The sequence below is a fragment of the Lithobates pipiens genome, unplaced genomic scaffold (genome assembly GCF_037356315.1).
Source record: "Lithobates pipiens isolate NorthernLeopardFrog02 unplaced genomic scaffold, aLitPip1_a1.2 Scaffold_35, whole genome shotgun sequence".
Taxonomy (NCBI): domain Eukaryota; kingdom Metazoa; phylum Chordata; class Amphibia; order Anura; family Ranidae; genus Lithobates; species Lithobates pipiens.
The window spans coordinates 17,389,700-17,412,597 of NW_027507811.1; the positions used below are offsets into that span (position 1 = coordinate 17,389,700).

Consider the following 22,898-nt stretch of genomic DNA (forward strand, 5'->3'; position numbering starts at 1 on the left):
CAACTGGAGAAGCAACTCAGGGGAGGACTCTTCGGGAGAAGGCCACGCATAAGGCTGGCTTCTCAGAAAGAGCCTGAAAGCTCAGTTGAAAGACACCAAGTGAACCTACACTCATATGGTATCGCCAGACCGGCTGCGAGATACTGGTACCGTATGATAGCTCTCTAAATTTACCTAGGTCCTTCACTTACATTCAAGTCTGTGGCAGAGACTTCATTCACAAGTGTTCTACATGCAAGTCTGTGGCAGAGACTTTGCTTTAGTTAAACACTCTGTCGGCTGCTAGGCCTAGTGAGAGGAGGTCTATCCGGTAGCTGTGAGAATACAGTTGTGAGCAGTAATTCTCTGGATTTCTATAGTGAGAGACTTCCTATTTTTTGCAGTTCCAAGAGTACCTGAACTTCCTACCCAACCCTCTATCCTTCATTGAGAGACTGTAATGTCTACTTGTTGTCAAATAAATATCCCTAAAGTGGATCCAGTGTCAGTTTCTGCTGTTCTTTGGGCCATCTACCTCGGGAAACCCCTAGACGTACACGAGGTCAAGAAGGTAACGGTAAGCCCAATAAAACCAGCCGCGCCTTCGGGGGTCAGTGCTACACGTGGGGGCTCGTCTGGGATATTTACCTTTTACCTCTCCCAACCAAAGAGAACTGTACACGTGGTAACTACAGGATAGAGGGTTACATTTATTTTTTTGGACTGCACCATTTCTGTGAAAAATGATTGACATCCACTGTTGGCACGTAAACTGTGGGCGGAGTTGGAAAAAGCCCACGAGTTGTGTGACCAGAGGAGCCAGTGGGAGGAGCTTTGCCTATTTTCTTTCCCTACATGAGGCACCATGTAAGAGTGTCGTAGGAGAGAGAGAAGGGCGGTTGCGTTTTATTGTGGAAGCAAAAGAAGAAAAAATGTTTCGAGTTCTGGGAACGGCGTCCACCATGGGACCCAGGATGCCTTCTGTGGGAACCCCTACGAGTGTGAGACTCCCAGGGACTGTGTTGACCGATACAGATCGCCTGGCAACTCAGGGGCATTTTATCCTGTATACATCGGGAGACATTGAGGCCCTTGGGATGCTTTGTGGAAAGTGCGAGGGACTGGTCACAAGTTCCCGGCCTTTCGTTCGCTGTCTCCGATGTGGAGAGTATCTCTTCAAGGTGGAACAGCCCGTCGTGCCACCGAAGGCCTACCACATGAACTGGGCCATGGGCGTGGCCACTGAGGAGTCTGCTGTCTATACTCCTTTGGTGAGGCCTACCACCGCTACAATATGTCTGTTGCTGTCAGCATCCCGGAGGGAGATGCTACTACTGCTACTGTCGGAGGAACTACTCCGGATGTCATGGACACCGCTTCGTCCACCATCACCACAACTACCATGCCTGCTTTGGACAAAGTGGGCCATGTCAAGGTCTCCTGCAGCCGTAGTCGAGGACCATCTCAGAGTTCACTTGAACCGGTTCGGAAGAGGGAGATCGTTCCAGAGAAGTCTGCCAACACTACCGGTGAGAAATCTGGGGCCATTGTGTTGGGCGGGACTGTGACAAATTACCTGCCAGTGGAGGAGTTCAGAGATTCAGAACTAGACTCTCTCTCTGATGCTGGAGATGATGACCTTCTTGAGACAATGTCTCAGCAGATGCTTTGGGCCAACACGGATGATGTTGCCGCAACATGCAGTATCTCCGGCTGGTTGACCCTAAATTCGGGGAGTGTATCGCCATGGGCGGAAACCCCGACCACCACAGATTTGACTTTGCCTAAACCTGCGAATTTGCCTGTGCCAAAGAAAACCTCTTCTGCCCTGGTGGGCAAGTCCCCAAACTCTTGTGTGCCTCCCGGGGATGGAAGTGCTAAAGCTCTGCCCAGACTCGCACGGTCCCAGCGGCTGCATAACAAACGGGCGGCGACAGAGTATGGACTAGAGTTTCCGTATGTGCCCAAAGAAATTATGGAGGTGATTGAGAAAAACTGTGAGGAATGGTATGCTAGCGATGTTTGGGACTACCTTAAAGTTCCAAAACCTTTCAAGAAGAAAGTGTTTGCCCTGGATATGTATGAGCGTTTTATCGGCTGCCTCCAACACGGGAGGCATATTTACGTGGACAAGGTTGTGATCTGCCAGCCAGGAAGAGACAACGTGGTCTACTTCATAACCACAGTAGATGCGCAGGGGAAAGCATTGACTCTGCCAGGCCAGAGGTTTTACTGGTAAAAGAGCTACCGGAACTGTTTTTCTTGCCTCAAAAGAGTTTTTTCCTTTTTTCTTCCTTTTTACTTGAATACAAGGACTGTGGGGTAGTTATTTAGATGTTTCGGTTTCTAAACAAGCTCCGTGTCAAGATCTTCCACGGGCCACAGTACTTATCTCAAGGAAAGGACTGGCACTTAATATCTCTCGCCACTAGGTGGTGTGGGTTTGCCACAAACCGTTTAGTCTTTCTTGCTCGCTAGTTGTTAGATCTTTTAAGTTTAGGAGAGAGAGTCTCATTATTTGTGAGCGAGACCCTGCCTTCTATAGACATAGAAACAGAGCGGGTTTTTTTGTGTTTTTGTGTGTGTTTTATTTCCAGGAATCATCAAGAGCATCTATCAAGCTGCCGGAGAGTGGGTGGTATAGATAGTCAGGAATTGGGTTGTATAACATATAACCTGCCTGTGTAAATTGTTAAACATTTTACATTGATGAATGTTTTTCCTTTTCCTTCCCCTTTCTTACCCTAAAGTTCAGGTACTTAATTTTTCTAGGATTAGGAGTTTTTCCTTTCTTTCCCAGACAATGAGGACATCGTCTAAATGGGAAGGGGGAGTATGTAGCGCCGGTTCCTGAAGAGCACGCGCTATGTGTTTTTTCTATTTAAAATTCCTAAAACCACAGTTGGGTTTTAGGTTTAATTATACCAAATTATGGTTTTAGTACCAGTCTAGCTGGATTGCATTGGGTTCTACTTGGCCACAGGTGTCGCTGTCACCACTGGCAAGTGTGAGAAAGCAGTTTAGCGAGGTGTATTAAGTGCCATTCTTTCTCGTAAATGGAAAAAAATTGGAACCACCAGGACTCTTACTAGAGCGGGCCACCAAACTGAGCAATTGGGGAGAAGGGTCTTAGTCAGGGAGGTGACCAAGAACCCAATAGTCACTCTGACAGAGTTCCATCATTTCTCTGTGGAGAGAGGAGAACCTTCCAGAAGAACAACCATCTCTGCAGCACTCCACCAATCAGGCCTGTATGGTAGAGTGGCCAGACGGAAACCACTCCTCAGTAAACGGCACATGACAGCCCGCGTGGTGTTTGCCAAAAGGCACCTGAAGGAGTCTGACCATGAGAAACAAAATGGTCTGATTAAACAAAGATTGAACTCTTTGGCCTAAATGGCAAGCATCATGTCTGGAGGAAATCAGGCATCACTCATCACCTGGCCAATACCATCCCTACAGTGAAGCATGGCGGTGGCAGCATCATGCTGTGGGGACGTTTTTTAGTGGCAGGAACTGGGAGACTAGTCAGGATCGAGGGGAAGATGAATGCAGCAATATACAGAGATATCCTTGATGAAAACCTTCTCCAGAGCGCTCTGGATCTCAGATTGGGATGAAGGTTCATCTTCCAAAAGGACAACCACCCTAAGTACACAGCCAAGATTACAAAGGAGTGGCTACGAGACAACTCTGTGAATGTCCTTGAGTGGCCCAGCCAGAGCCCGGACTTGAACCCAACTGAACATCTCTAGAGAGAGCTGAAAATGGCTGTGCACCGACGCTCCCCATCCAACCTGATGGAGCTTGCCAAGCTTGTAGAATCATACTCAAAAAGACTTGAGGCTGTAATTGGTACCAAAGGGGCTTCACCAAAGTATTGAGCAAAGGCCGAGATACTTATGTACATGGGATTTATTTTGTTGTTTATTTTTAATAAATCTGCAAAGATTTCAAACAAATTTCTTTCACGTTGTCTTTACATTCTAGATACACTGTATGTGGAGAGTGACATAACTAAAACCCTCAGGGCCCCGATGCAAGAAACCATGGAGGGGCCCCCTGACCCCCGGACAGGGCACTTTGCTCAGAACCCAATGGCAGAACACCAGGGCCCGGTCACAAGTGGGTGGCTGTATATAAAGGAACCGATTTCTCCATTTGTTTCTCAATCTTTTTATAGTCAGGGCACTCTTGAAGTACACCCCTAGGTGAATTGCATGCAGCTGCAGCATAGTGGTGATGCATTTAAGGGGTTAAAACAGGTGGTCAGTAGGCAACATATTCCCTCTTTAGCGGCTGTCAAATTCCTCTGAAAAGCGATGAAGAGCGTGGGTCGCTTTTCAGAGGAACAGCGTTATTTTGCTGGTACTATGAAAAAGCAAAAAATAAAATAAAAAATCGGTTCTGATTGTACACATATAGGGGGTCAGGATTAAAAGTGCATACATAAAATGTGCATACATACATGTAAACACACACACATATATAAACACACACATATACTATATATACATACACACACATATATAAAAACACACACATATATATATAAATGCACATATAAACAAGTGGTGGCTGGTGCTAAAAATTTATAGGGGGGCGCAAGCAAACGGAAATATTCCGGAAAAAAAAACATCAGTTACAGCCACTGTGCCCATCAATTGCAACCACTGTGCCCATCAAACTCTGCCACTCTGCCCATCAAACTCTGCCACCGTGCCATCAAACGCTGCCACTGTGCCCATCAATTGCAACCACTGTGCCCATCAAACTCTGCCACTCTGCCCATCAAACTCTGCCACAGTGCCATCAAATGCTGCCACTGTGAATCCCCCCTGCCGGCTCGACGTCTGACCAGCACTTACCCTGTCTCGGGGGGGGGGCAGTGGGTGATGACTATGAGCGGGGTCCTCCATGCGTCTCCTGCCTTCTTCATCTCCCGTCCTCTCCTCCTGATAGGGATCCATATGCTATGCATGAATGGCTGGAGAGAGGGGGCAGGCGCCTATGCACCCTTAAGGATGCACCGCCACTGATAAACACATGCACATACATGCACACACACATACATATGCATACATACATGCACACACACACACATACATGCACACACATGTAAACACACATTCAGTAGATAGATAGTCTTATAAAAAAAACGTCAGTTACCTCTTCCTGCCGGGTACTGCACTGTAGGGGGAGACAAAGAGTACAGCACACACGGCTTTCACTTTAGGTAAGTATGACGCGCTCCCTGCACAGTGCCGATTACAGTACGATTGGCTGACGATCGGAGAGCTCGTCTCTGCCGCCCCTCCTATCGAAGAGTACAGGGGGCCTGCAGCAAGGGGCCAATCGCCATGGTGATCTCAGCGACCCCTATAATTCCGCCACTGTATGTGGGTGATATCACTTCCGGGTCCGGCTGTCACTTTCCCGGGTTGCTGTGGTTGAGGGGAAAAAGCAAATGTTGTGCAATATGTACTTCATGACCTTCAATGGAAGGCGGATGAGACATCACTGGTCACACAGACCTCTAAAGTCACACTAAAGGGTTCGGTTTCCTAATATAGAAAAACTGTAAAGGTGACCTAACACCGGACCCCCTTCACCCCCGGACCGGACACCGGACCGGACCCCCTTCACCCCCCCAACCCCCACCCCCGGTCCTCACTGTACTTACCGTCAGCCATCCTCTACTATCAGGACTCTCTCACCACTCCAATGGTCAGGGGATATGAAATACCCCACTGCTCTGTCTTCTCCATACTGAGCTGCCAGGATGGACCAGATGGATTCTGATTGGTCAGAGCCATCACATGTAAAGCGGGGTCCAGGAGGGATCTGGTGTTAGTTCAGCTTTACAGTTCTTCTGCAGAGGTGATTATAACCCTTTAATAAAGCATTGCACTAACAGCTTAGGTTGTCTCCACACTGATGGGGGAGGGATGGAGCCACCCCAGGACACCAGCATTGTAAAATTTTTTTACTTCTTTCCAACAGATGGATGTGATGTCAGGAATTCCTCGGAGAGACGTCTTCTATTATCTGCTGATTGTAAGTCAGAAGATAATGTCATCACACAGGATCCTCCAGGAGGAAATCCAAATACACAAAATATACATCACAGACCTTCCTGTCCGGAGACATCAATGGATCCCTCTGATCAGGGGGAATCTTCTCATCAATCACATACTATGATTGGAAATATCCATGTAAGATCTCACACTGCAGATCCATCAACAGATCCTTCTAATCCCGAGGAAACTTCCTCACCCCATGAAGGAGATCACCGAGGTGACAATCTATTCTCATGTTCAGAGTGCGGGAAATCATTCACTCATCAAGGAACCTTTGTTAGACACCAGAGAATTCACACGGGTGAGCGTCCTTATTCATGTTCAGAGTGCGGGAAATCTTTCACTCGCAAAAGTAACCTTTTGCAACATCAGAAAAAGCACACTGATGAGCTTCCCTATTTGTGTACAGAGTGCGGGAAACCTTTCACTCATAAAGCATCCCTTGTTACACATCTTAGAATTCACACAGATGAGCGTCCTTATTCATGTTCAGAGTGCGGGAAATCATTCACCCAAAAAGGAGCCCTTCTTAAACATCAGAGAATTCACACAGGTGACCAGCCTTATTCATGTTCAGAGTGCGGGAAATCTTTCAATCATAAAGGACAGCTTGCTACACATGAGAGAATTCACACAGGCGAGCGTCCTTATTCATGTTCAGAGTGCGGGAAATCATTCACTCAAAAAGGAGATGTTGTTAAACATCTTAAAATTCACATAGGTGAGCGTCCCTATTCATGTTCAGAGTGCGGGAAATCTTTTCCTGAAAAAGGAGACCTTCTTAAACATCAAAGAACTCACACAGGTGAGCGTCCTTATTCATGTTTAGAGTGCGGAAAATCTTTCCCTGAAAAAGGAGTCCTTGTTAAACATCAAAGAACTCACACAGGTGAGCGTCCTTATTCATGTTTAGAGTGCGGGAAATCTTTCACTCAAAAAGGACATTTTGTTATACATCAGAGAATTCACACAGGTGAGTATCCTTATTCATGTTTAGAGTGCGGGAAATCTTTTATTCGGAAAGGAGACCTTCTTACACATCAGAGAATTCACACAGGTGAGCATCCTTATTCCTGTTCAGAGTGTGGGAAATCTTTCAATCATAAAGTACAGCTTGTTACACATGAGAGAATTCACACAGGTGAGCGTCCTTATTCATGTTCAGAGTGTGGGAAATCTTTCACTGGCAAAGCACACCTTGTTAAACATCTTAGAACTCACACGGGTGAGCGTCCTTATTCATGTTCAGAGTGCGGGAAATCTTTCCATGAAAAAGAACACCTTATTAAACATCGAAGAATTCACACAGGTGAGCGTCCTTATTCATGTTCAGAGTGCGGGAAATCTTTCCCTGAAAAAGGACCTCTTGTTAAACATCAGAGAGTTCACACAGGTGAGCGTCCTTATTCATGTTTGGAGTGCGGGAAATCTTTCAATCAAAAAGGAAATCTTGTTACACATCAGAAAATTCACACAGGTGAGTATGCTTATTCATGTATAGAGTGCGGGAAATCTTTCATTCAGAAAGGAGAGCTTGTTAAACATCAGAGAATTCACACAGGTGATCGTCCATAATCATGTTCATGTAGGAAATCTTTGATTAGGAAAAATAATCTTGTTGAACATGAGAGAATTCACACAGGTGAACAGCCTTATTCCTGTTCAGAGTGCGGGAAATCTTTCAGTAGGAAAGGAAACCTTTTGCAACACCAGAGAATTCATAGGAGTGAGCTTCCTTATTCATGTTGTAGATCAGGGATCTCCACACTTCGGCCCTCCAGCTGTTGCAGAACTACACGTCCCATGAGGCATTGTAATACTCTGACATTCACAGAGTATGATGTCTTACGCGTTTCCTTCACTGGAACTAAGGAGCCAACCCCAACCCCTGAAAACAACCAAACACCATAATCCCCCCTCCACCAAATGATTTGGACCAGTGCACAAAGCAAGGTCCATAAAGACATGGATGAGCACCAACCCTGAGACCATATTTATTCTCACTGCTGGCCCAAATCCGGCCCCCCTAAAGTCTGTAGGACAATAAAACTGGACCTTTGAAAAGTTTGGAGACCCCCCTGCATTAGATGATACAGCTGCACACAGGCAGGCTTAGCCCTGTCAAAGCCCCAGCCATGAACTTCGGCTCCCCCTCAAAGCAACACTCACTCCCAGCCTGACTAGTATTTCTGCCTTTACCAATGTATAATCTAGGGTTGTCACCTCATCCCTTTAAAACAGAACACATATTAATGACACATGTTCTGTGGCTGATTAAGGAGGTAATTAAACTCACTTGGTGTCTTATTTGCATTAAATTAGCCTCAGAACCTGTGTAATTCATATGTGTTCAGGTTTAAAGGGATGAGGTGACAACCCTAGTATAGTCCCATGCTGACTCTGAGACCAAATCACAATTCACCAGTTGAGGATCTGCAGTCAGGAAAGGGGCCAGTACATCCTCCCATTCTTTCTCAGACAGACCTTCCCTTTGTCAGGGCTGGACTTCTCTCTTCCCAGTGCTCAAGGCTGCTCAGCTGTCGGTTAATTACCAGCCAATCATTGTTACCACAGTGGCTCACCTGGTTCTGGCTATTTAAACTGCCTTGTTCATGTCTTTCATGCCTTCGCCTCTGCTGAGTTCATGTTAAAGACTTTGCCCAGCTGATGTCCCTTCTGGTTCCTGATCTTTTGCTTCCAACTACGCTGATCTCTGGCTTCCTGATTACTGGCTCGTCTGATTACCGGTTTTGACTATGTTCCTGATCTGTACTTTTTTTTCTATTACATTAAAGGTGTGATTTTTTTTTTTTTCACGGTTAAAAGTTTTGTTTTATTATGGAAAAGACAAGTATGATACAACAAAGAGTCGTTGGTAATTGTCATAGTACATACAGGTTTGTGCATACATATTACAAACAGTGGAGCAAAGAATATAAACAATATAGGAAGCTCATTAGTCAGTTAGGCAACGATAATTGTGAAATTCCCAGACGTTATTACTTGTTTATTATCTGCAAAACTGAAACGCCCAACGGAGGCGAATTACAAATTGTGCGATGACGCGTCGTGGCACGTCCACCTTTTTTGGATTGGGCGCACGCGCATCCAAAGTGACGCCTGCGCTCCGGCAGTGACGTCAGACGCCGTCGGAACGGGAGGGCGATACGAATGCGGCAGAAGCCATATAGGAAATATTTATTATATTTATCTCCTTCCTGTGGCCACTATAAGATCAATTAAGGCGTCTTTTGAAACTGTTCTAGGACAGTTGTTGTCCATATCCTGTTAAATCTAGGTTCAAGTTAATCTGGTAGGTCCATCTCTATTTCATCTTAGCATATAAACCTAATAGTATATTCTAAAAATATTGATCTATCTGTAAAAACAAAATATGTATAGTAATTGCACGCCAATAATGTGATGGATTTAAAATTCTGTCTTAAATATCATGAAATGTGTTTCTTGTTCTCTTTGTTATCCATAGTATACATTACAACACACCTGATTCTCCTGAAGAAGCTTATTAAAGCAAAACACGTTGAGTGGTAGTGTGCAGGGGGTGGACTGACAACTCATGGGGCCCCCCGGGCAATAGGAGATTATGAGGCCCCCCAGGCAATCAGAGATTATGGGGCCACACAGTATACACAAACACACACATACAGTATACAATCACACAGTATACATAAACACACACAGTATACAATCACACAGTATACACAAACACACAGTATACAATCACACACATACAGTATACAATCACATAGTATACACAAACACACACACATACAGTATACAATCACACAGTATACACAAACACACACAGTATACAATCACACACATACAGTATACAATCACACAGTATACACAAACACACATACAGTATACAATCACACAGTATACACAAACACACACATACAGTATACAATCACACAGTATACACACACACACTATACACAAACACACACACACACACAGTATACAATCACACAGTATACACAAACACACACACACAGTATACAATCACACAGTATACACAAACACACACACATACAGTATACAATCACACAGTATACACAAACACACACATACAGTATACACATACAGTATACACACACACTATACACAAACACACACACACAGTATACAATCACACAGTATACACAAACACACACACAGTATACAATAACACAGTATACACAAACACACACACACAGTATACAATCACACAGTATACACAGACATGTTTCTATTGGCTGAGAAGGTACTGGAAGGGTGGAGCAGCTATAATCTCTGTATTTTTAGACCAAAAGGATGTCGGTGAGGGACATTTCAGAGACAGATGTAAATAAATCACCGATTTTTACATACTGTCCCTGGTTTTACTGAGGCTGGCAGCCCCGACGGGGCCCCCCGGGCAGTGCCCTAGTGGCCGAATGGTCAGTCCGCCCCTGATAGTGTGTGTGTGTATGTCTTGAATACAACAAACAATATTAACAAGGAATCATTTTTAAAATATTTTTTTAGCATGTTTTATTGTTGTAATAAAATTATCGTATTATTATATTATTGTAATATTTTATCTATATGTCATTTCTATGAATTTTTCTGTAAAAAGTCTCCAGGCTTGTTCCTTCTCCCCATTTTCTTTTCTGTACACTACCTTACATTGTAGCAAAGTGTCATTTCTTCAGTGTTGTCACATGAAAAAAAAAGATATAATAAAATATTTACAAAAATGTGAAGGGTGTACTCACTTTTGTAAGATACTGTATAATGAAATAAAATTACATTTAGTATAAAAAAAAAAAATGTGATGATCCACATGAAAATAAAGATGAATTGTGTATACCCATAATATCCATAATCAAAAAGCACAGAACCTCCCTGGACTCTGTACATTGTACATAATACAAACATGATAGATAAAATAAACTTATTTTAACATAATTTTCCTTATAATAAATATTTGAGTAGTTTTATAAAAAAAAAAAAACCTTTAAAGTTAATATAAATATACTAATCAGTATATTAATATTTAAATCATAATTAACGAGCCACCCACATCATTTTATACAATCAAATACATCCATAAATAACATAAGTGGGGCATTAGTGGTGAGTGGATCTGCAGTGCGGGGGGAGCCGCCAATAGCGATCAGATACGAGAAGAACAATATCTGCCTCAGGTTACCTATAAATATATGTCAATGTAATAATATAACATTAGGATGCAGTCAGGTGTGAGTACATAATTTTATTACTAGGAACAAGGGATGAGCCGAACACCCCCCCGGTTCGGTTCGAACCAGAACTTTCGAAACGGACCGAAAATTCGTACGAACTTTAGAACCCCATTGAAGTCTATGGGACTCGAACGTTCGAAATAAAAAGTGCTAATTTTAACGGCTAATATGCAAGATACTGTCCTAAAAAGGGTTTGGGGACCTGGCTCCTGCCCCAGGGGACATGGGTCAATGCCTAAAATGTTTTTAAAAATGGGCGTTTTGGCGGGAGCACTGATTTTAATGACGATTAAAGTGAAAAAAAAGTGAAATATTCCTTTAAATATGGTGCCTGGGGGGTGTCTGTAGTATGCCTGTGAAGTGCCACGTGTTTCCCGTGTTTAGAACAGTCCCTGCACAAAATGACATTAAACGGAAATAACACCATTTAAAACTGCTTGCGGTTTTAATGTTATATCTGGTTCCTGCAATATGGTTGAAAATCATTGAGAAACATGGCATGGGTAGCCCTCCCTGCCCATTACCAGCCTATTTGGGTCTTGTACGCATATTAAGGGGAACCCCGTACCCATATTAAAAAAAGGAAATGCGTGTGGCCCCCGGGCCCTATATACTCAGAACAGCAGTATACAGGCGGTGCAAACAAGACAGGGACTGTGTAGGTTTGTTGTGTTAAGTTGAATCTGTTTGTCATTTTCAACCGGTACATTTTTAAAGTGTAGCTCCAGTCAAAAAAACTATTTTCAAGCTTTTTGGAAAACATAGGGAAGGGTTATCACCCCTGTATAATTTGTTTTGTCGTCCATCTTTTTTCATCTCACTTGCTGCTGTCTCCTTCCGTTTGCAAGTAGGAGATGTTTGTAAGTTGGATGTTTGAAAGTAGGGGCCTGCCCTATATTATAGCGGTATGTACTGGGTACAGAGCACGCAGACAGCACGCACTATCTCCTAACACTACTGACTGCAAGCTCTATTATTAACCACTTGTTAGCCCAATGTTTGCATAAAGTGAAAGATGAAGTTATGCTGAGTAAATAGATATCAAACATGTCACTCTTCAAAATTGCACATGCCCGTGGAATGGCGGCAAACGTCGCTACTTAAAAAATCCCCATAGGCGACGCTTTAATTTTTTTTTTACTGGTTACATGTTTTGAGTTGCAGAGGAGGTCTAGGACTAGAATTATTGCTCTCGCTCTAACATTCTCGGCGATACCTCACATGTGTGGCACATGCGAGCACATGGGGACATGGGCGCTTTAACCACTTCAGGACCGCCGTATTGCCATTGTACGTCAGCACAATGGCACAGGCAGGCAGAATCACGTACATCTACGTGATTGCCTTCCAGCGGGTGGGGGGTCCCATCGGACCCCCTCCCGCTGGTTACGGCGGTCCGATTCGGTCCAGGAGCGCTCCGTGATGAGGGGATGGCCGTTCGTTTTCGGCCACCCCCTCTGGATCGCTCCTGGCCAATGAGAAGCTTCCTCCCCTGTGTATTGTTTACACAGGAAGGAGGAAGTGATGTCATTCTCCTCGGGGCGGTCTTTTTGACCGGACTACGAGGAGAAGAGTAAAAGTAAGTCTGCACGAACACTACACTGACATGTAGGTACACACAGGCACACAAACCCCCCCCGATCCCCCCCCCCCGATCGCCCCGCGATCCCCCCCCCCGCCCCCCCTCCCCCCCCAGTCACAGTGTCACTGATTGCATTGATCATTTCTTTACTGATCAATGCATTCAGTGTCAGTTGTGACAGTAAAAACTGTCAGGACAGTTAGTGTTAGGTCCAGGGTAGCCCCCTATCACCCCCCAATAAAGATTTAACCCCCTGATTGCCCCTAGAGTTAACCCTTTCACCCCCTTTTGCCAGTGTCACTAAGCGATCATTTTTCTGATCGCTGCATGTGTCGCTAGTGTCGCTAGGTAGCTAGTTATTTTTTTAGGTTCACCGCCAGGTTTTTATATCGCTAGGTACCCCGATATACTACCCAATAATGTTTTTAACCCCCTGATTGCCGCTAGTTAACCCTTTCACCCCCTTTTGCCAGTGTCACTAAGCGATCGTTTTTCTGATCGCTGCAATAGTGTCGCTACAGTCGCTAGGTAGCTAGTTATTTTTTTAGGTTCACCGCCAGGTTTTTATAGCGCTAGGTACCCCGATATACTACCCAATAATGTTTTTAACCCCCTGATTGCCGCTAGTTAACCCTTTCACCCCCTTTTGCCAGTGTCACTAAGCGATCATTTTTCTGATCGCTGCATGTGTCGCTAGGTAGCTAGTTATTTTTTTAGGTTCACCGCCAGGTTTTTATATCGCTAGGTACCCCGATATACTACCCAATAATGTTTTTAACCCCCTGATTGCCGCTAGTTAACCCTTTCACCCCCTTTTGCCAGTGTCACTAAGCGATCATTTTTCTGATCGCTGCATGTGTCGCTAGGTAGCTAGTTATTTTTTTAGGTTCACCGCCAGGTTTTTATAGCGCTAGGTACCCCGATATACTACCCAATAATGGTTTTAACCCCCTGATTTCCGCTAGTTAACCCTTTCACCCCCTTTTGCCAGTGTCACTAAGCGATAATTTTTCTGAACGCTGCATCAGTGTCGCTAGTGTCGCTAGGTAGCTAGTTAACTAGGCTCCCAAAAAGTCCCCCACATGTGGTATCCCCGTACTCGGGAGAAGCAGCAGAATTTATTTTGGGGTGTAATTTGACTTCTGCCCATAGCATGTGTGAGCAATATATCATTTAGTGACAACTTTGTGCAAAAAAAAAAAAGTTTGTAATATTCCCGCAACTTTTGGCAAAATATAAAATATTCCATGGACTCAACATGCCTCTCAGTAAATAGCTTGGGGTGTCTACTTTCCAAAATGGGGTCATTTGGGGGGGTTTTGTGCTATTTTGGCATTTTATGGCCTTCGAAACTGTGATAGGTAGTGAGGAGTTAAATCAAAAATTTGCACCCTTAGAAATCCTGAAGGTGGTGATTGGTTTTCGGGGTGCCGTGCGCGACTAGACTCCCAAAAAGTCCCACACATGTGGTATCCCCGTACTCGGGAGAAGCAGCAGAATGTATTTTGGGGTGTCATTTCACATATAACCATGGCATGTGTGAGCAATATATCATTTAGTGACAACTTTTTGTAAAAAAAAATTTTTTTTTTTTTTTTTGTCATTATTCAATCCCTTAGGACAAAAAAAATAAATATTCAATGGGCTCAACATACCCATCAGCAATTTCCTTGGGGTGTCTACTTTCCAAAATGGGGTCATTTGGGGGGGATTTGTACTGCCCTGCCATTTTAGCACCTCAAGAAATGAGATCGGCAGTCATAAATTAAAAGCTGTGTAAATTCCAGAAAATGTACTCTAGTTTGTAGACGCTATAACTTTTGCGCAAACCAAAAAATATACGCTTATTGACATTTTTTTTTACTAAAGACATGTGGCTGAATAAATTTTGCCCTCAATGTATGACTAAAATTTAGTTTATTCGATTTTTCTTATAACAAAAAGAAGAAAATATCTTTTTTTTTCAAAATTTTCGCTCTTTTTTCATTTATATCGCAAAAAAAAAAAATCGCAGAGGCAATCAAATACCATCAAAAGAAAGCTCTATTTGTGGGAAGAAAAGGACGCAAATTTCGTTTGGGTGCAATATTGCATGACCGCGCAATTACCAGTTAAAGCAGCGCAGTGCGAAATTGCAAAAAGACCTCTGGTCCTTAAGGTGTTTATTGGTCCGGAACTGAAGTGGTTAATTTTTATTTTATTTTTTTATTGTTCATTTTACTTTATTTATTTTAGTTTGACATTTTTTTCCCCAAAAATATATTTTTGATCACTTTTATTCCTATTACAAGAAATGTAAACATCCCTTGTAATAGGAATATGGGGTGACAGGTCCTCTTTACAGTGAAATCTGGGGGGTCAATATGACCCCACATCTCACCTCTAGGCTGGGAAGCCTGAAATAAAAAATAAAAAAAAGATTCTGGCTTTGATCGTACTGGCGAGTTGGTAGAAGCACCGGAGGGCGGTGAGGGGTGGGGGGCGTCTATGGCTGGGTATTTCAGGGTATCACCGAGTATGGCTGGGTATCTCTGAGTATGGCTGGGTATGGCAATTTATGGCAGGGTATTACAGAGTATTGGCGGGGTACTACAGAGTAATAGCAGGGTACTGCAGAGTATTGGGGGGTACTACAGAGTAATGGCAGGGTACTGCAGAGTATTGGGGGTACTGCAGAGTAATGGCAGGTACTGCAGAGTAATGGCGGGTACTGCAGAGTATTGGGGGGTACTGCAGAGTAATGGGGGTTACTGCAGAGTAATGGGGGGTACTGCAGAGTAATGGCAGGGTACTGCACTGCAGAGTAATGGCAGGGTACTGCACTGCAGAGTAATGGCGGGGTACTGCAGAGTAATGGCAGGGTACTGCAGAGTATGCACTGGTATTGCAGAGTATTGGCAGGGAATTGAGGGGTTAAATTCGGTGAGCAGCGATGTGGGCACTGCAGATGCAGCCCACATTACTGCTGACACCGATCTCTTTCCCCTCCGCTGTACCGATCGGTACAGAGAGGGGAGGGAGGAACAGGCGTCATAACATGACGCCGGTTTGTTTCCAAGTGATCACTCCGTCATTTGACGGAGCAATCACGTGGTAAACGGCCGCTATGAGCGGCCGTTTACCGTGATGCGACCCGGCGGTCACGGATGCTCTCGAGTGCGCACACCTCGGGGCACGCGAGAGCAGAATTCTGGGAGGCCGTTAATTAACGGCCTCTCAGAGTTAAACAACCCCCCTGAAGCCGTTAATCGGCAATGGGCAGTTGTTAAGTGGTTAAAGCTAGATCACTAGCTATATAGGTGAGGTGAATCTAGTGGTGTATGCTGCAGTCAGGGCACAGACAACAACCACTACACAGCAGCAAGATAGGAAATCAGCCAAAAACGATTGGTGTGTACTGTGTTGAAGGTACACAGAACACCCACTGCTTCAGATGCTAAGTAACACACTACACGAGGCCGCCTCAAAGGCGGCCTTATATAGTGTGGGGCGTGCACTACACAGCCTGAGCTATGATTGGCCACAGGCAGGATGCCTGTGGCCAATCATGGCTCTCCTCGCTGCCGGCGCTGCGATTGGCCAAGCATGCGGGGTCACAGTGCATGCTTGGCCAATCATGGGGCAGCAATGCACTGCGCCACCGCAGTGCATTGTGGTCCGCGCGCGCGTCACTCGAATTTTGACGCGAACGGCCCAAACGTTCGGAATTCGCCGAACGGCCGAACAGCCAATGTTCGAGTCGAACGTACGTTCGACTCGAACACGAAGCTCATCCCTACCTATAAATATATGTCAATGTAATAATATAACATTAGGATGCAGTCAGGTGTGAGTACATAATTTTATTACTAGGAACAAGGGATGAGCCGAACACCCCCCGGTTCGGTTCGAACCAGAACTTTCGAAACGGACCGAAAATTCGTACGAACTTTAGAACCCCATTGAAGTCTATGGGACTCGAACGTTCGAAATAAAAAGTGCTAATTTTAACGGCTAATATGCAAGATACTGTCCTAAAAAGGGTTTGGGGACCTGGCTCCTGCCCCAGGGGACATGGGTCAATGCCTAAAATGTTTTTAAAAATGGGCGTTTTTGCGGGAGCACTGATTTTAATGACGATTAAAGTGAAAAAAAAAGTGAAATATTCCTTTAAATATCATGCCTGGGGGGTGTCTATAGTATGCCTGTGAAGTGCCACGTGTTTCCCGTGTTTAGAACAGTCCCTGCACAAAATGATATTTAACGGAAAAAAAGTCATTTAAAACTGCTTGCGGTTTTAATGTAATATCTGGTTTTCGACAATATGGATGAAAATCATTGAGAAAAATGGTATGGGTAGCCCCCCTGCCCATTACCAGCCCCTTTGGGTCTTGTACGGATATTAAGGGGAACCCCGTACCCATATTAAGAAAAGGAAAGACATGGGGCCCCCGCGGCCCTATATACTCAGAACAGCAGTATACAGGCGGTGCAAACAAGACAGGGACTGTGTAGGTTTGTTGTGTTAAGTAGAATCTGTTTGTAATTTTGAACTGGTACATTTTTAAAGTGTAGCTCCAGTCAAAAAATCTATTTTTAAGCTTTTTGGAAAACATAGGGAAGGGTTATCACCCCTGTATAATTTGTTTTGCCGTCCATCTTTTTTCATCTCACTTCCTGTTGTCTCCTTCCGTTTGCAAGTAGGAGACGTTTGTAAGTTGGATGTTTGAAAGTAGGGGCCTGCCCTATATGCTCTGCAGAAATGGCGGAACAAGGTGTTGGTGTTGCCACAACATTGTAAGCCCTCAAAGTGATTCTTGGTGGGCGCTGGAGCGCCCTGCTGTGAACGATTATATCAAGAATTGTAATTACATGCTGTCATGGTCGTCCCCAAGATCCAGCGGCCCATGGAAGACCTATTCACAGAATTCCTTCGTTGAGCGCTAATAGGTTTCCCTGGGCGCGCGTTGGCGCGAACGGACGCACGCGGGTGCGAGCAGGTACGAACGGGCGCACGCGGGTGCGTGAGGTTGCGAACGTGCGCACGCGGGTGCGCGGGGTCACGAACGGCTGCACGGTTTCACGTGGGCGCGCGCGGGCACACCGTGCGACCGTTCTTGGCGCCCAGAGAGCTTCTTAAGGAATCCGTTCTAGTGCCCCGGTGCTGTCCAGTCTACAGCGTTCCTGTGACTTACCTCTGCTAACCTGATTGTTCCTGCTCTGATCCACCCGGCCTGTTCCTGACTTCTCCTGCTTGCTGCCAGCCTTGACCCTCGGACTGTCTGACCACGCTTCTGCCTTCTCCTTTGTACTTCTGCTGCCCGCCCGTTGACGACCCGGCCCGTGTTTGACCCTGCTGTTTGCCTGTTGATCCAGCCCGCCATCTGTGACCGCTGCTGCTTGTTGCCTGCCTGCCAGCCGCTCCAGTGCTATCACCTGTACCCGCTGCCAGCCGCTGACTGCTCACCAGCTGTTCCAGAACCACCTGCCTGCACCCGCCTCTGTCTGACCCCAGCTCCAGGGCCAAACCTACCATCACCTGCTTGGCACTTGTGCCCTCTGACCTCTAGAGTCCCTGTTCCCACTCTCAGGGGATCTCGAGCCAGAGGCTTACGAGAGGCCGCTCCCTGCATTCCGGGCTCCTTCCACCAGGTACTTGACAGTACTGGACAGCCATGTCCGAGCCCACGCAGGGAGCGTCTCCTATGGACGAACTTTGCCGCCACCTCGCAGGACTCACTCAAGTGGTGAAGAATTTACAGGAGGGCTATAGTCAGCTGGAGGAACGGGTCCTGGCCCTGTCTACTTCCTCTCCAGCTGCTTCCGGGACTTCTGCTACCCCTTCTGTAGTGATGCTGCCTCCTGAACCTAGGGTGCCTACACCCGAGAGATTCTCTGGAGATCGTGGAAAATTCCGGACTTTTCGCAATTCCTGTGAACTTTTCTTCGCTCTCCAGCCCAGGACCTTTTCCCTTGAGGCCACCAAGGTGGGATATGTCATTTCTCTACTAACTGGCGAACCTCAGTCCTGGGCCCACCGCTTACTAGAGAAGAAGGATCCTTCCCTTGAAACCCTGGACATCTTCTTTCAGGCCATGTCGCGGTTATATGAAGACCCACAATTAACCGCCACCGCTGAAGCGGCCCTGCACTCACTACAGCAAGGCCGCCGACCTGTAGAGGACTATGTGTCGGAATTCCGACGCTGGAGTTCCGACACAGATTGGAACAATGCGGCATTACGCTATCAGTTCCGTATGGGCCTATCAGAACCCTTGAAGGACGAGCTTGCCTGAGTGGGCATTCCAGAGACTTTAGAAGCCTTGGTGGAGCTCGCTATCCAAATTGACAGGTGGCTAAGGGAACGCCGTCTGGAGCGGTCCTCAACTACTCCTCGTCCAGTGTGGATGCTTCCTCGGGTCCCCAGCTCTCCTCATCCTGCCTCTCCCGCTGTCACCACGACGAATCAGGATCTCCCCGAACCCATGCAGCTGGGCCTACTTAGGCCTTCCTTGACGCCAGAAGAACGCCAACGCCGTCGGGAGAGAAATCTCTGTTTATACTGTGGAGAGTCTGGACATTTTGTGCGCAATTGCCCTGCCAAGCTCCGTAAGTGCCTCTCTGTGTCTCCTGCCCTTACGTCTGACTTTCCTAGCACTACCTCCCATCTGACTGTGTCCATTTCCTTGCAGCTTCCAGGAGGGAACGTCCAGACCAATGCCATTATTGATTCGGGAGCTTGCAGTGGCTTTATGGACTTATTTTTTGCCAAGAGACATAACATTCCTCTTCGGCCCAGGGCAAAGGGACTCTCTATACATCTGGCTGATGGTTCTACTCTCAAATCCGGCCCTGTAACCCGGGAGACTCAGCCCTTATTGACTTCTATTGCCGGGATCCACCAAGAGTTGCTCTGTCTGGATGTCATTACTTCCCCCCTCTTCCCTATCATTCTCGGCATGCCCTGGCTAAGGGCACATAACCCCCAGATTGACTGGTCCACTGGGGAACTAAGATTCCTCTCACCTTACTGTCTCCAGCACTGCTTGTCGGGAACCGACCAGGCCTCCTCCTCGTTGCTCTGCCTGGAAGTTGACGCAGAAACCCGTCGAGCTGTACCTCCTGCTTACCATGACTTTCTGGATGTGTTTAGTAAAAAGGGTGCAGAGACCTTACCCCCTCACAGGCCATATGATTGTCCTATAGAATTACTTCCAGGGGCAGAAATTCCCTTTGGGAGAATTTTCCCACTATCAGAGACTGAGTTGGTGGCTTTGAAGACTTACTTGGATGATAATCTAAGGAAGGGATTTATACGTCCCTCTACTTCACCGGCGGGAGCGGGAATCTTTTTCGTGGAGAAGAAGGACCAAACTTTGCGCCCCTGCGTTGACTACCGGGCCCTTAACAAGATAACTATTAAGAATCGTTATCCTTTGCCACTTGTGCCGGAACTCTTCCAAAGACTGGGGTCTGCGGCAGTATTCTCGAAGCTGGATCTGCGGGGGGCCTACAATCTGGTCCGCATCCGTGATGGCGACGAGTAGAAGACTGCCTTCCGTACTCGCTTCGGCCATTTTGAGTACCTGGTCATGCCCTTTGGGTTATGTAACGCCCCCGCCACATTCCAGCACTTCATCAACGACATCTTCAGAGACTACCTAGACCTGTTCGTCATTACCTATCTAGACGACATCCTGATCTTCTCCTCCTCCCTGGCAGAACACCGGGAACACGTCAGGAAAGTACTATCCCGACTCCGACTTCATGGGCTATATGCCAAGCCGGAGAAATGTACTTTCGAACAACAAAGCATTCAATTTCTGGGGCTGGTCATTTCTGTAGATGGCATCGAGATGGACCCTCAGAAGATCTCCGCCATCCGTGACTGGTCCACTCCCACTGACAGAAAAGGGGTCCAGCGATTTGTCGGATTTGCGAATTTTTATAGGAAATTTATTAAAGGATTTTCTGCTATTATAGCCCCCATCACAAGACTGACCAGGCAGGGTCTGAAGTTCCAATGGTCCCCAGAGGCTCAGGAAGCCTTCTCCACTCTGAAGAACTTGTTTGTGTCGGCCTCTATTCTCAAACATCCTGAACCGACCCGGCCTTATATTCTAGAGGTTGATGCCTCTGAGATTGCGATTGGGGCGGTTCTATCTCAGAGACATGGGCTTAGGTCCCGTCTGCACCCAGTCGCATTCTTTTCCCGCAAGCTATCCGAAGCAGAGGCAAATTACGACGTCGGAGACCGGGAGTTATTAGCCATCAAAGTGGCCCTCGAGGAATGGCGCTACCTACTGGAGGGGGCCACACACCCAATCCTTATTTACACAGATCATAAAAATCTAGAATATTTGAAGTCCGCCAAGAGGTTGAGGCCACGTCAGGCCAGATGGGCTCTTTTCTTCTCCCGGTTTTCATTCCATATAACTTATCGCCCGGGGTCAAAGAATACCAAACCGGACGCCCTGTCCCGAATGTTCAACGAGCCAGAGACTTCTCCACATCCAGATACCATTCTGACCTCAGGGAACTTTCTTCTCCTTCAAGCAGATCTGCTGTCTCTGATCAAGCAGGCTTCCGCTGGTACTGCTCCACCACCTAACGTCACACTTCTGGCCAAAGACGAACTTCTCTGGTATGGAGACAAAATTTTTGTTCCCCAGGAGACCCGGGTGCCAGTCCTCAGTTCTTGCCATGATCACCCGCTGGCCGGCCATTTCGGAGCCCTCAAGACCACCGAATTGGTTCAGCGAACCTTTTGGTGGCCCCAGTTGAAATCTGACTGTAAAAGGTACGTGGAGGCATGTGTCACCTGCATCCGGAACAAAAGCAACAAGTCCAGGGCCTGGGGTCTGATGAAACCATTACCTGTCCCAGAGAGGCCTTGGCGGATGATATTGATGGATTTTATCGTAGAGCTACCACCATCAGAAGGCTACTCCACAATCTTTGTGGTAGTGGACAGGCTAACCAAGATGGCCCACTTCTTGCCAATGAAGGGCACCCCCTCCGCTGCGGAAACAGCCGAGGTATTTATTAAAGAAATCGTGAGGCTACATGGCGTTCCTGCAAATATTACCTCTGATCGGGGAGTGCAATTTACGTCCAAGTTCTGGAGAGCACTTTGTAGGGCCCTGAAGATCGATCTTTGTCTTTCATCTGCTTACCACCCACAGACCAATGGGCAAACGGAACGGACGAACCAGACGCTGGAGCAGTATCTGCGCTGCTTCTCGTCATTTTCTCAGGACGACTGGGCTCCTTTGCTCCCGTTAGCAGAATTTGCCTACAACAACTCCATCCACTCTGCCACAAGTCAGTCCCCGTTCTTCGCTAACTACGGCTTCCATCCCTCATTTCTGTCCAATGACCTGCCAGAAAGCCCGGTACCAGCGGTTCAGGAGAGTATTGACTTTTTCAGCTCCAATAACAGACTGCTGCAGGAGACCATGACAAAAACCCAGAGATATAATAAAGAGGTTTTTGACAGGAAGAGAAGGGGGAGCTTGAACTCAAAGTCGGGGACCAAGTTTGGCTCTCCACGTTGAACCTAAAGATGGCCTGTCCTACTAAGAAGTTGGGGCCAAGGTTTGTGGGTCCCTTCCCAATCGTGAAGAAAATAAATGACGTGGCGTTTGAGCTGAAACTGCCAGAATCGTTCCGGATTCACCCCGTATTTCATGTAGCTTTGCTCAAACCAGCCGTCCCAGATCCCTTTGACAGCCGGAGGGTTGTCCCACCTGAACCTGTGATCATCGACGGTGAAGTCGAGTATGAGGTGGAATCTATCCTGGACTGTAGGCGTAGACGTAATCAAGTTCAATTCCTGGTGAAGTGGAAGGGGTACGGACCCGAAGAAAATTCTTGGGAACCTGAATCTAACATTCACGCCAGAAGACTGATTCTCGCCTTTGAGAGGGCCCATCCGGGTAAAATGGCTCAGTTGGGCATCCGGAGGCTGCCCCTTGGGGGGGCAATGTCATGGTCGTCCCCAAGATCCAGCGGCCCATGGAAGACCTA

At 46.4% G+C, this 22,898-nt stretch overlaps 1 protein-coding gene across 1 annotated transcript in view; it reads left to right on the forward strand.

The window, feature by feature from the left end:
• The window catches only part of LOC143955566 (zinc finger MYM-type protein 1-like), an 89,094-nt gene that overhangs the window by 42,790 nt on the left and 23,406 nt on the right, over positions 1-22,898 (forward strand). Inside the window, exon 8 of the mRNA XM_077465640.1 lies at positions 5,983-7,536. Coding sequence (XP_077321766.1) covers positions 5,983-7,536 — 1,554 coding nt within the window. The remainder of the gene's footprint in view (positions 1-5,982; positions 7,537-22,898) is intronic.